The sequence below is a fragment of the Venustampulla echinocandica genome (genome assembly GCF_003357145.1).
Source record: "Venustampulla echinocandica strain BP 5553 chromosome Unknown scaffold_1, whole genome shotgun sequence".
NCBI classification, from domain to species: Eukaryota; Fungi; Ascomycota; class Leotiomycetes; order Helotiales; family Pleuroascaceae; genus Venustampulla; species Venustampulla echinocandica.
In genome coordinates, this window is record NW_022474206.1 from 2,351,842 (window position 1) to 2,365,723 (window position 13,882).

Consider the following 13,882-nt stretch of genomic DNA (forward strand, 5'->3'; position numbering starts at 1 on the left):
GTCTGGCACTTGGTATGGAGCACAAGATAGATTATATGTTGTTCGGCGGGGTTGGATGCGTGACGATGCTGGCTGGGATGATGTGTGTGTACTCGTGCTGTCTCAGGGAGGCTCAGCCTCGTCGATGGTGGCTGGAGGGGCTACGCAAGCCTTTCGGTCTGGTATTGATACAAGGGCATCGCATTGGATAACGAGGAGTCTGGAGTTTGGGAGGCTGAGAGGCGTCGTGGCAGTGGCACAGCAAAGTTGGGGGCGGTGCGGTACTGATACTTGTGTCGCGGTAGATGTGCAGGTACAAGTGCAGGTACAGGTACATGTACAATCACGAGTAGATAGGAGATAGGAGATAGGAGAAGCCTTCCAAGGACAAGTATAGCACTACTCTGTACAAACGGTAATGAAGTTGTACTTGTATGTGCAAATCTCGAGCTGCTTTCAGTTACCCCTATGGCGGTACCTATCTACTAGGTAGGTAGGTGCTCATGGATTCAACACCACAACACAACTGCCTTTGGAGCTAACTTATAATTCTTCACGGATCGAAGCTTTGATTAATCCAATCCAAGGTCCAAGTAACTTGAAGGGCGGGATATTAGTATACCTTACGCTACGTCATGGTGGTTTAGTTTAGGTGGTAATACTAGTCAGCTAGCACGTACTTGGTTGGGAAATCTCGGGAAGTTCTCTGGACCTCGGTGTCGCTTGTTTTATATATTTATTAGGGCGAAACGAGACGTCAATGCTTGAATGCCGACATAGTTCTCACTGTTTTCTGGGGGTTCCTTCGTATTTAAATACCAGTATAATATATATTTTACGGCACGAAGCACTGAGCTAGGGAGAGCTTGCCAAAGCATCGTCTTATTTGCCATCTACTGTGCTGATAATAAAACCAAATATCTCCAGCACATAGCATAGCTCCGGCCCCACGGTCCTGGGTAGGCCCGCATTCAAATTAATTGGAACTTCGGCGATACGGTCCTGCTTCCTACATTCCCCGCTCTTGCCGGAGATAGGGCATTATTCTAGTCTGGCTACAACTGCTGCAGGAAGACCCGCACCATCGAAGTCAGAATAAGTAAAACACGGATACGGTAGCAAAGCTGCCACTTGTATGTGTCGAGTCTCGAGGAGTGGGGGTGACCATTCTGGTAACATCGATGCTATGTCGACAACTATAAAGGAGTCTGCCTCGGCAGCAACAGACCGCATATTATCTCTCACAGCTCAATTGAAAGGCTCCTCGAACCCCGCGGATCACCAACAGAAAGCAAAAATGGCGGTACCATACAAGTTCCAAGGATGGATGGGGCTCGACAAGGATTGCGCGGACGGCAAGATGGTTTGGCAAGAGTACGAGCCAAAGACCTGGACCGAAGATGATGTGGATATCAAGATCCAATATTGTGGCATCTGCGGATCGGATATTCATACCTTGAGGTCTGGATGGGGTCCCAGTCTCTATCCTTGCTGTGTCGGTCATGAAATCGCTGGAACTGCGGTGAAGGTTGGGGAAAATGTCAAACATATCAAGGTTGGAGACCGGGTGGGTGTCGGGGCACAATCAGGCGCATGTCTAGATTGTGAGGACTGTATTGAGGGTAGAGAGAACTACTGTACCAAAATGGTAGGGACATACAGCGGGAAGTACCCTGACGGATCGAAGTCATATGGTGGCTATGCGGATTATTGTCGTGCACCAGCCCATTTCGCTGTGAAGATTCCAGATGGCTTGAAACTTGCCGAAGCAGCCCCAATGTTATGCGGGGGAGTGACTGTATGGAATCCCCTAGTGAATAACGGTGCAGGGCCTGGAAAGAGGATTGGTGTTGTTGGTCTGGGAGGTCTTGGCCATTTCGCTGTGCTCTGGGCAAAGGCATTGGGTTGTGATGAAGTTGTTGTGATCTCCCGAACGAACGGCAAGAAGGTCGATGCCGTAAGAATGGGGGCAACAAAATATATTGCCACCGAGGAGGATGAGGGATGGCATAAAAAGAACGCTCGCAGTCTGGATCTCATCGTCTCCACTGTTTCAAGCCCCAAGATGCCCTTGGCCCGATATCTCCAGCTCCTGCGGCCAAATGGGCAATTCATCCAGGTAAGTGCATTATACTCCGAAGATGCAAGCCAGAACTATGTGGAATCCGATGCTGACTTAGTTTAGGTTGGAGCCCCAGAGGACAATATCCCAGCATTTAATGCATTCTCGCTCATCGCAAAGGGATGCAAGATGGGAGGTTCTTGCATTGGCACTCCAGCTGATATTACCGAGATGTTAAACTTTGCTGTAGAGAAAAACATCCATCCAATTATCCAGGAGAGGCCTCTGAGCAACGCAAACCAGGCAATCGTTGAAATGGATCAAGGCCATGCAAGGTACCGCTATGTGCTTGTAAATGAGAAGCATGTGGAGGAGGCAAGGGCATAGACTTACCTTCATGATCTAGTAGACTCCTAGATCATACGTTGGGGGGTTAAATCATGTGGAGCTAGAAGACCAGTAGAATTAAACAATTTCTTTGATAACTAAAATGCAGCGGCTAACCTTTGTCAAAATCTCTCTTGACGCTTTTAGAAATGCGCTTTAGAAATACGCCTCTGCGAGCTTCTCAATCAATCGTCATTCGCTGCGAGAAATACCAGCCGAGTTTACAGCCCACACTTTCTAGTATTTTCCTTGATGATAAAGGAATCTTTTTGCTCACCACCAGAAATACAATACAGAAGTTTGTTTCTCCAGATACCTTTATATAGAGTTGCGGCCGCATTGGATCTAACCCTTGTAGGCTAGCGCGATACTAGGGACTCGCGATCGTAAAGAAAGCTGTCGCGCGCGCAAGATCCCCTACAGCACCTTTTCCTCCACAGCATTCAACGACTCCTCCCGACGTCTGCCAACAAACGCAGCAGAATCTATCGTTGGCAGTCCTTCTAACATTGATGCTTTTTATATCACTCTACTGAAGTCTTTAAAGCCTCTGGGCGACGCGCGCCTCTGGAGCGCTGAAGGTGATAACCTCTGTAAAGCATCACCTCAGCTTTCGCCACAAACATTTCGCAGCCTCCTTGCGCCTCCTTGCGACTATAACCCCCGGGTATTTGGATTCTGCGAGCTATACAACCTGACAGCTACGCAATATGGCGGATTACGAAGAAGGCTACGAGTATGATGACTATGGCGAGGAGGATGCTGGGATCACGGCCGAGGACTGCTGGGCTGTCATTTCATCGTTCTTCGACGCCAAAGGCTTGGTATCGCAGCAGTTGGATTCATTCGATAACTTCGTGGTTCACACGATGCAAGAGCTTGTAGAGGAGAACTCCCAGCTCACCCTTGACCAGAATAACCCACCCTCCTCAGATGACCACCCGATCGCCCTTCGCCGCTACGAGATCAAGTTCGGCACCCTAATGTTTACATCGCCAGCAATGACCGAAGGTGACGGAAGCACATCCGTCATGTTCCCACAAGAAGCGCGGCTGCGAAACCTCACTTATTCGAGTCCCATATACTTGCAAATGACCAAGAAAGTCTCGGTGGCTGTTGAGCGACCGGTTCCCCTAAACGAACTTGACGAAGAACAAGAGGTCGAAATGGCTAGGACTGGGGAACATCCGACAAGACTTATTTGGGAGAATGAGGACGGTGATCCGGATTCTGGGAAGGAACCGGAACCTGATAACGTGTATATTGGGAAACTGCCGATCATGCTTAAATCCAAGTACTGCATCCTGAAGGAATCCGATGAGGAGGCGCTTTATGGATTGAATGAGTGCCCGTATGACCAGGGCGGATACTTTATTATCAATGGGAGTGAGAAGGTTCTGATTGCGCAGGAGCGGAGCGCTGCCAATATCGTGCAGGTTTTCAAAAAGCCGCCTCCGAGCCCAACGCCCTTTGTGGCGGAAATTCGAAGTGCTCTCGAGAAGGGCTCCCGCCTCATTTCTTCTATGACCATCAAGCTCTTCGCTAAGGGCGATGGCCAAAGAGGTGGGTTTGGGCAAACGATCAAATCAACACTTCCCTATATCAAGTCCGACATTCCGATTGCTATTGTCTTTCGGGCACTTGGTGTTGTGTCTGATGAGGACATTTTGAACCATATTTGCTACGACCGGAATGACTCGCAAATGCTGGAAATGTTGAAACCTTGTATAGAAGAAGCCTTCGTGATCCAGGATCGGGAGGTTGCTTTGGATTACATTGGTAAGCGTGGAAGTGGCACGGCATTAACTCGGGACAAGCGTGTGAAGCATGCTCGAGAGATCCTACAGAAAGAGTTATTACCGCATATCTCACAAACGGAAGGAAGCGAAACTCGAAAGGCCTTCTTCTTGGGCTATATGGTACATAGGATGTTGCAATGCGCACTTGGGCGACGCGAGACTGACGATCGAGATCATTTCGGCAAAAAACGATTAGATCTCGCTGGGCCGCTTCTTGCTAAGCTATTCCGAGGCCTTTTCCGGAGGTTGACCGGGGACGTCTACAAGTACCTCCAACGCTGTGTGGAGAACAACCGCGAATTTAATCTTACACTTGGGGTTAAATCCACCACGATCACAAATGGTCTCAAGTATTCCTTGGCGACTGGTAATTGGGGTGATCAGAAAAAGGCCGCCAGCTCCACTGCTGGTGTGTCTCAAGTACTCAACAGGTATACTTTTGCTTCCACTCTCTCGCATTTGCGAAGAACCAATACCCCAATTGGCCGCGACGGAAAAATTGCCAAGCCTCGACAATTGCACAATACCCATTGGGGGTTGGTATGTCCTGCTGAGACTCCTGAAGGACAGGCATGCGGTTTGGTCAAAAACCTGGCTCTCATGTGTTACGTCAGTGTCGGCACCCGTAGCGAAGAGGCGATTGTTGATTTCATGATTTCACAAAACATGGAGGTCTTGGAAGAATACGAGCCCTTGCGGGCCCCCAACGCCACGAAGGTTTTCGTCAATGGTGTCTGGGTTGGCGTGCATCGGGAGCCTGCTCATCTCGTATCCGCAGTCCAGACATTGCGACGCAAATCCAAAATCTCACCCGAGGTCTCGCTGATTCGAGATATCCGAGACAGAGAATTCAAGATCTTCACAGACGCAGGCCGAGTTTGTAGGCCACTATTCGTTATTGATAATAGCGTCGACAGCACAAACAAAGGCAACTTGGTTTTGAATAAGGACCACATTAAGCGGTTAGAGGAAGACCAATATATTCCCATGCATCCTAATCTGGATGACGAGCAAAAGGAAGCATTGGGGTACTTTGGATTCCACGGCCTAATCAAGGCGGGCGTGGTAGAATATTTAGATGCAGAGGAAGAAGAAACTGTAATGATCGTAATGACTCCTGAAGACTTGGACATCTCTCGGCAGCTCCAGGCTGGATACCAAATCGGACCAGATGAAAGCGGCGACTTAAACAAGCGTGTGAAGGCCCCAATGAATCCTACCGCACACATATGGACTCATTGCGAGATTCATCCAAGTATGATTTTGGGGATTTGCGCAAGCATCATCCCTTTCCCCGATCACAACCAGGTAAGAATTAAATCCACATGACCCTCTCAAGATCTCTCACTAACCGAAATCTAGTCTCCTCGTAATACATACCAATCCGCTATGGGTAAGCAAGCTATGGGAATCTTCCTAACCAATTTTGATGTACGCATGGACACTATGGCAAACATTCTTTACTATCCCCAGAAACCACTTGCCACGACGCGATCTATGGAGTTCCTAAAATTCAGAGAACTCCCGGCTGGTCAAAATGCCATAGTCGCCATTGCTTGTTATTCGGGATATAACCAAGAAGATTCCGTCATTATGAACCAGAGCAGTATTGACCGGGGCCTTTTCCGAAGTCTCTTCTATCGAGCATATACAGACCAAGAGAAGCGGATCGGCATGAATGTCGTCGAACAATTTGAGAAACCGTTCCGGTCGGACACACTGAAGCTAAAGCATGGTACATACGACAAGCTTGACGGCGATGGCCTTATTGCGCCAGGTGTCCGTGTCTCAGGAGACGACATGATAATTGGGAAGACGGCACCCATGGCTCCCGATGCTGAAGAACTTGGGCAGCGTACCAAAGCTCACACCAAGCGCGATGCTTCCACGGCGCTCCGAAGCACCGAGAATGGCATTGTTGATCAGGTACTTCTTACAACAAATGCTGAGGGTCTGCGTTTTGTCAAAGTACGGGTGCGAACAACCAAGATCCCTCAAATCGGTGATAAATTTGCTTCTCGTCACGGACAGAAGGGTACGATTGGTATCACCTACAGACAAGAAGACATGCCTTTCACTCGACAGGGCATCGTCCCAGATCTAATTATCAATCCGCATGCTATTCCCTCCCGTATGACTATTGCTCATTTGATCGAATGTCAACTAAGCAAAGTTTCAACCCTTCGCGGCCTTGAAGGTGACGCTACACCTTTCACCGATGTCACGGTCGACTCTGTATCGAAGCTCCTCCGCGACCATGGATACCAGTCACGTGGTTTCGAGATAATGTACCATGGCCACACCGGAAGAAAGATGATGGCACAAGTCTTCCTTGGTCCAACGTACTACCAGCGCTTGCGCCATATGGTCGATGACAAGATCCATGCTCGAGCCAGAGGTCCTGTTCAAATTTTAACTAGACAACCAGTCGAAGGTCGTGCGAGAGATGGTGGTTTACGTTTCGGAGAGATGGAGCGTGATTGTATGATCTCGCATGGGGCTGCTGCATTTTTGAAGGAAAGGTTATTCGAGGTCTCAGATGCGTTCAGAGTGCACGTTTGCGACATCTGTGGGCTCATGACTCCAATCGCGTTAGTAATCCTGTTCCAACACATTCACTAAAGCAGTACACTAACCATGCTACAGAAAACTCTCCACACAAAGCTTTGAGTGCCGACCTTGCAAGAATAAGACGAGGATCTCACAGGTCCATATCCCATATGCTGCCAAACTACTTTTCCAAGAGTTGTCATCCATGAATATCGCGGCGAGGATGTTCACCGAGAGGTCTGGAATCTCGGTCCGCTAGACAGCTAAAGTTGAGGAGTGTAAGAAATGGTGCGGGAGGGTGTTTCGTGGCATACATAGGCGTTTTCGGAAGGGACAGACTGCAGCGACAAAACATGGGTGCGTGAAGCTATTTGCATTTGGGTCGCAACTCGTTGAGGATGCAGGCAAGCCGGGCTGCAAGATATCCAAACACGTTTTCTCGTGTTCCTTGTACAATTTACGGTAGAAATGTTGGAATACAGATCAAATTAGATCAGATGGAACTGAAAACGGAGCGTGCAAATTCCATTCTAGATCCCTGTGATGCCGTACCCTGATCCCTTCCATTCCCTCTAGAGTTGAGATGGCAATTGTAATACTGTTCGTTCCAAAACGCCTTTCCCATGTTCCGCTCAATGCCGCCGGTTCCTAGATGTCTATTTCTACAAGGATTCGAGCATGTCATATAGTACAGCAACTCCTGAAGTCTCTCTCTTGGTCAATCCTACTTGGAGACACGTCGTCACCGCGGCCTATCCAACACCGGCGAACCACCATCATGCACACTCTGCACCTTCTTATACTCCTCTTCCAACGCCTTCTGCATGTCGAAATCAAGCTGGCGCTCCCGCTTTAGCTGCTGCTGCTCCATGTCCCGAACGACGCCTGCGTGCATGGCCTAGAGGTTTGGGTGTTCGAATTAGCTCTCTGTGGTGATAGGGAGGGGAAGATGGATCAGAGGAGGAGCGGAAAACCAAAATCGCTTGCTTACAGCTTTCTCTGCTTTTTGCGCATAGTGTACGAAATAGACGGTGCTGATCGCAAAGAGAGATGTAGCGCCGAGAGTGAGTTTTGCTGCGCGTGACATTTTGAAATCTTCAGTCTTGTTCTCAGTTCACTAGAGCTTTTGAATTGAGGTTTTAGTTATCGTATCATGGTAGAAGTAAAGTAGGAATACATCGAGGGGTGTGAAGGCAAAAAGTCGAGATGGGGGAGGGGGGAAGGAAGTGAAGTTCGAAGCGAGCAGGGATGCCGAAGCTCTACGTGCTTGGCTCTTTGACGTCCGAACCGACTGAAGGCTGCAGCGAACACCAAGCTTCCATATCCAGCAACAACAGCAGAACGACCAGGCAAGATTATTTTCCAATAACAGCCATCCATCGATATCTCCCGCCTATATTACTGTCACCGGCAGGTCGCGGATCCTTTGAGGTGGAGCTAAGCCGTGGGTCGGTTGATTGATTGCCAAGATGGTATACATGCTCCCCTGCACGTTGGACCTTGAGAATGGGCTGGAGCTGATATGTTTGTGTGGTTATAGTCTGCACAGAATTCGGCGGGTATTCAGACGTTGCTTGATGTATGTTTTCCTCCTGTGGGTAGGGGTAGGATGCCCAGAATCGGTCGTGGCGGCGGATGAGGGGAATACAACGGTTGCATGAAGTCCATGCTGATACGCTACAGGCCGAGAGAGAAGCTCAAAAGATTGTTCAGCGAGGCAAGTAACCACTCCTGGGGTTTCCGTTGAAGGTTTGCTAATATTTGGTGGCTATAGCTAGAGAATGTAAGCTACCAATATCTCAACCATGCCTTCAGTTGCAGGACGTTGGTTAGTACGACGATAGTTAGCTGACAAGCCTGCGGGGTATAGACCGCACAAAGCGGGTAAAGGAGGCAAGAGACGAGGCCAAGAAAGAGATCGAGGCGTATAGGAAACAGAAGGATAATGAGTTCAGGAAGTTCGAGTCCGAGGTATGCACCCTCTCCCATCATATGCTTCCGCACCACTACAATCTTGCATGCTAGGGTGAGTGCTAATGGTAACATTTCCTATAGCATACGAGCGGCAACAAGAAGGCCGAAGAAGATGCGGATAAGGATGCCGAGATGAAAATAAAAGATATCAAGACAGCAGGAAAGAAAGGACGAGATCAAGTTATCAAAGACCTGCTGCAAGCTGTCTTTGACATTAAGCCTGTGGCCCCGGAGCGCATTGAGGTGCCGAAATAAGATGCTGGATTATCTGCGAATGGGAATTGACATGATGGGGATTATTGCTGTGCCAAGGGCTATGCCATAGAGTGCCGCTGCCGAAATTTTAGGTTTGGCTTGTCATTATAAGAGGATTTGGCAGGTTTGTGCCCAGGGGTGTATAGAGTAGGTTTGCTATGCCGTAAGATACTTTCTCACCAACTATCGAAAGATATTGAGGTTATCCCTTCCTCCCTCGCAGTTACCATGCCTGTGCCCCCCGTAAGGATTTATCTCCCTTGCCTCTATAATAGCCAAGATAGGATAGAGTGGGTAGGTTTGAAATCAAGCATGGAAGTAACGATAAATCGATTGATATCTCTCCCTAGGTGATTAAGTAGGTAGCTTAATCCCAAGCTACCTACCTCAGGTATCCTTCAGTGTTAAATCATTTAGACGTTTATCATATTAAAATTATTTGAGTCAAGCATGCTTAGTATCAGACGAATCTGAAGACTTGAGGTATCGAATCTCTTGCTGTGAGTTATAATTGGTTGGGAGCGGTTCTTGTGTTGCTTACAGGGATGTCTTCACGACGTCAGCGTCACTATCGCGAAATCCATTCCCAATCATTTCTTCGTCCACCTCCATCGCAACTGCTTCTACCATGGTATCACTCGATCAAGTCCGACTAAAATCTCGATGTATACCGCATAGAGATGACAATTCTGGTCGCTCGTGTGTCGCGCACGAGATCCATTCCTCCTATCCTTCGGAGAGCCCTCCCTCGCCGTGAGACGGCTCTCGACTCTCGATGCAACCCATTTTCCACCTGCGTGCCTAGAAAGAGAGCTGGGTCATACCAGACTCAAGTTAAAAAGAGTTCTAGTAGTGATCCCAGAATAGAAGATGCTGGAAGGGCGATTGAGGACGATTATGCTTTGATTAGAGAGAAATATGGTATGTACCACCTCGGCGCCCCCACTGTATACGAAGTGAATTGCAAATCTGATGATTAGTAGCTACGCCCAAAAATCCCATAGTCCTCGCACATGGTCTCTTCGGCTTCGACGAGTTTCGATTGGCAGGAAGCCTCCTTCCTGGCGTCCAATATTGGCGTGGAATCACACAGGCAATGCGCGCAAATGGCATCGAAGTTATCACCACCTGTGTCCCAGCATCCGCCAGCATCGAGGAACGCGCTGCGAAACTCGGCGAAGACATAGCCGCTAAAGCCAACGGAAAAAGCGTCAACATCATAGCGCACAGCATGGGCGGCCTCGACGCACGATATATGGTCTCTCGTTTGCAGCCAGACAACGTCGATGTCCTCTCGTTGACTACGATTGCCACGCCACACCGTGGGTCTGCATTTGCAGATTACTGCTTTGAAGAGATTGGCCCGCATTATCTACCTCGTATATACAACTTCTTTAATCATTGGGGTATTTCTACGGGTGCCTTCAGCCAGTTGACACGGAAATATATGTGTGAGGAATTCAATACAAAGGTTCTAGATGCTGCAGGCGTAAGATACTTCTCTTACGGTGCAACATCCAATCCCCATCTTTTTAGTGTATTCAAGCACCCGCATTCTATTTTAGCTAAGCTAGAGGGTCCGAATGACGGATTGGTTAGCGTGGCGAGTGCGAAGTGGGGCACGTATAAAGGCACTCTGGTCGGCGTTAGCCATTTGGATCTTATTAATTGGACGAACAGACTACGGTGGTTTGCTTCCAGGGTTGCTGGGATTGATAGGAAGTGAGTTACACTACGATTTGCATTATTGTCTTTGCTAATAGGGTATAGGTTCAACGCTATCGCATTCTATCTGGACATTGCGGATATGCTAGCCAAGGAGGGACTCTAAAAATTAGCAATGAACCATCCGTAGGAGTGAGGGCTTTGTGTATATTTGGGTTGCACTTCATTGCAGACGCCTCACTTACCATGGTGAGGCTGCCATGACACTGTATAATATGTATTGGTAGTGCGTTCTAGACTTGGACATGGTGTTACAGGGTTTGCCACAGTGTTGGAGGAAGGCCAGGTACAACTATGGAATTCCGCCACCACTTCACGTCGCATTGGGGAACAGTTAAGGCCAACAGGATCACCGAAGGCGAGAGGAAAGAATAGGTGGCAAGATATGTGCCACCAGAACAGCTTTACATATCTACCAAGGACTCCAACGACTGACTGACTTTTCCGGACCAACTTTGCATCAACTCTAAGCAGCCTAGTGTTGGCTTTAATACATTCTGGCAATGCTAATTGCACCATCTTTGAAAGTGATTTTGCGCTGGGCCAAAAATTTCTCGCTCTTGCCCAATGTCAATTCTTCGCCCTGTAATACCTGTAGGAAGTCTAGAAAGCGATTCTTGCACATTCTTTCCCCTCCTCGAATGCTCCGCCCCAGGGACTACGGTTCTCTATTAGCCAAGAAGGAGGAGGGGCATTGGGGAATTGACGTGGTGCAGCGTAACAGAATTCACAATCTGCAGTGCCCCTATATGGATATTTTGGCATCTACTAGCATGTCTCAATGGCCGGCCGTCAAGAAATGGCTTACAAGAACATTACAGCCCGCAGATTCGGCAAATCGTCTCGTCGGTATTTTGATAGTTTATAGACAACGGGATGATCCCGTATGTCGAAGCGGATCCAAAAACAGTGGTTGAAACCGCCTTCGAGTCATCGCACGACCCGGCATCGTTCTCCATTCTTAAAGCTCAACACATTGGAGCGTCAATTGTTGTCAAGCGTCACGATCGTATAATATATAATGCAAGCTTCTACTGCCATTCCGCCTACAGGGGATCTGTTCGATTCTAGTGCTGTGTGCTAGATCATCTTCACTTAATGCAAATTATTCTACGCTGATACATGTGGGGGTTTGGGGAAGAAAATAGTCTATACCTACATACGTACTTAGGTTACTCTCTAACCTCTATCCTTTACAGAGCAACATGATTCTAGCCATCATTGAGTATCTCCATCATTGAGTATCTCCAGCCACCAAGGTGCTGCTTGCCCAACAGTCTCACCGGCGTTGAGCATGTCGAGTGTCTCAAATGGAGCTCTACAATATGGGCAGCTGGAAAAGTTCGTTTCACTCATCCACTTCCGGATGCATTTCTGGCCGAATACATGTCCACACCGTGTTTTGCACGGGTGATCACGAGGGATATCATCAGCCTTATCATCAGGCTTGTTACCAGCCTTACAATCCGGTACCACATCCTGGCCTGGGAAGTCAAAGTCGTCGTGTTCTGGTAACAGACAGTATACTTCGTAGCAAATATTACACTGTTGGTCTTGTATGGCCAAAGATGAGGTGGTTACCTTTGACAAAAGCATATCTTGCCTTTGCTTTACCATTTCTGCCGGAATAACCGTAGCCTCAACCCCAGCAATCCAATGGGCTGTTATTGCACTTCTGATTAGGCCAATAACTACGTATTCGAAGGTGATTGACCCCTCGTTAGGGTCCATTGTCCCAATATATCCATGGTACCGAAGTATATGATATTTCACTAACTGCGAATACGATCGTATGGCGGCGTCAACATTCATCGTTGTGACCGGCCCTTCGAAAACGGTACTACCGACTATGGGTGCCCAGTTTTCCTGGAATCGCGCAAACATTGCTCTAGCTGAGTTCCGTAACTCTTCATCTTGGGCAAATGCCGCGAGTACCTGCCATTGTCTCGGGTCGTCTCTAATTCTGCGGGTATACCAGCATTCTTGACAGAATAGGGTTGTAGGCATAGCGATTATCTCGATATTAGCGCAACCCTCCACAAGACACGGTATCTGTTTATAGTATCTAAGGAATGGCGAGCACTGACAGCTATGATAATACTTTCTGCACATTTTGTTGTTTTTGGCTTGAGATTGTGTGCTTGAAAGCTATGATCAAGAGGTCTTGTTAATTCTTTTAATACCATATATTACTATCTTGTTTATGTTTTGTTCCAGGGTTCAAAGCTCATTGTGTAACAAAAGTTAATGATCAGTAAAGTGCTTTGTCATCTCCTTTATTGCGACTGTTTGGTGACTTTACTGTACTGTATAGACCTACTTGTTCTCTTTCATTTCCTTGCAACAGCCTTCTTTCCTTGGCAAAAGAGACCATCATAGTGCCTATTCCTAAGAACAAATTCTCGCTTTAGAGAACAACTCGGTATTCTAGCTTTTACTTATTCTGTATGTAAGGGGAATCATCAATATGGCAAGGTTTCCTTTGTTGTTCGCATTCTATACATATCTACTATCATTGCCCCAAAACAACCTAAAGCCATAATTTACAATGGACTCACACCACTGCTTGACATCCCGACCTCCACAGACACAGTCTAGCTTTTGGGGAAGTATCCCAAAACAGGGTTAGCTTGTGAGAAACATAATAGTTCACGCCTATAGTACTTCTCGGTTACGCCGTACTCGGAATATGCTTGCAGCGTGAAGTATCTAAGTGACTTCTGAACAGTACCGAATATGCCTCTGGGCATAAGCTTGGGAAACGGACAAGCGAAGAACGTTGGGGTTTCCAGAAAAGGCTCGTGTTTTTGTGGTACACTACAGATTACAGGTGGTAAAGCTTATCGGCGATGGGTGGGTGATGTTTGATTAGTAGTAGGTTGGGTTGAAAATATGGACTTGGTGCTAGTATATCGTGGAGAATGCAGGGTGTATACTACCTGAAGCAGGTTCATTCGCTGATAGTTGTTCCTACTACGGGGGAAAGATAAATGAGCAGGAAGCAAATGGCGCTATTAATGAGTTAGTAATAATGGTTAGGGTGCAAGAGGTAAAAATGCTCTTTTATCTCTATTTTCTTCGCACTGTTGGATATTCCTAATGGATGAGAGGAACTGGGTGACCTCGTGTACGTTGATGAGGAATCATTGGG

General features: G+C 47.7%; 6 protein-coding genes across 6 annotated transcripts; 4 read left to right on the forward strand and 2 right to left on the reverse strand.

Moving 5' to 3' along the window:
- Nucleotides 1-1,165: 1,165 nt before the first annotated feature.
- Nucleotides 1,166-2,428, forward strand: BP5553_03296 (GroES-like protein; the record flags this gene model as incomplete). The annotated part of the gene is made up of 2 exons (XM_032011919.1): nt 1,166-2,098; nt 2,165-2,428. The coding sequence occupies 2 exons, from the start codon at nt 1,166-1,168 to the stop codon at nt 2,426-2,428; spliced, it is 1,197 nt and encodes a 398-aa protein (XP_031871612.1).
- Nucleotides 2,429-3,138: 710 nt separating this feature from the next.
- BP5553_03297 (DNA-directed RNA polymerase subunit beta) lies at nt 3,139-7,036 on the forward strand (the record flags this gene model as incomplete). The annotated part of the gene is made up of 3 exons (XM_032011920.1): nt 3,139-5,535; nt 5,590-6,818; nt 6,874-7,036. The coding sequence occupies 3 exons, from the start codon at nt 3,139-3,141 to the stop codon at nt 7,034-7,036; spliced, it is 3,789 nt and encodes a 1,262-aa protein (XP_031871613.1).
- Nucleotides 7,037-7,519: 483 nt separating this feature from the next.
- Nucleotides 7,520-7,864, reverse strand: BP5553_03298 (Uncharacterized protein; the record flags this gene model as incomplete). The annotated part of the gene is made up of 2 exons (XM_032011921.1): nt 7,520-7,675; nt 7,769-7,864. The coding sequence occupies 2 exons, from the start codon at nt 7,862-7,864 to the stop codon at nt 7,520-7,522; spliced, it is 252 nt and encodes an 83-aa protein (XP_031871614.1).
- A 718-nt stretch (nt 7,865-8,582) lies between these two features.
- BP5553_03299 (V-type proton ATPase subunit G) lies at nt 8,583-9,006 on the forward strand (the record flags this gene model as incomplete). The annotated part of the gene is made up of 3 exons (XM_032011922.1): nt 8,583-8,601; nt 8,648-8,748; nt 8,833-9,006. 3 exons carry the CDS (start codon nt 8,583-8,585, stop codon nt 9,004-9,006), a joined length of 294 nt encoding a protein of 97 aa, XP_031871615.1.
- A 680-nt stretch (nt 9,007-9,686) lies between these two features.
- BP5553_03300 (uncharacterized protein) lies at nt 9,687-10,837 on the forward strand (the record flags this gene model as incomplete). The annotated part of the gene is made up of 3 exons (XM_032011923.1): nt 9,687-9,927; nt 9,990-10,728; nt 10,777-10,837. 3 exons carry the CDS (start codon nt 9,687-9,689, stop codon nt 10,835-10,837), a joined length of 1,041 nt encoding a protein of 346 aa, XP_031871616.1.
- A 1,112-nt stretch (nt 10,838-11,949) lies between these two features.
- BP5553_03301 (uncharacterized protein) lies at nt 11,950-12,738 on the reverse strand (the record flags this gene model as incomplete). Its single annotated transcript, XM_032011924.1, has 1 exon — nt 11,950-12,738. One exon carries the CDS (start codon nt 12,736-12,738, stop codon nt 11,950-11,952), a length of 789 nt encoding a protein of 262 aa, XP_031871617.1.
- Nucleotides 12,739-13,882: the final 1,144 nt, after the last annotated feature.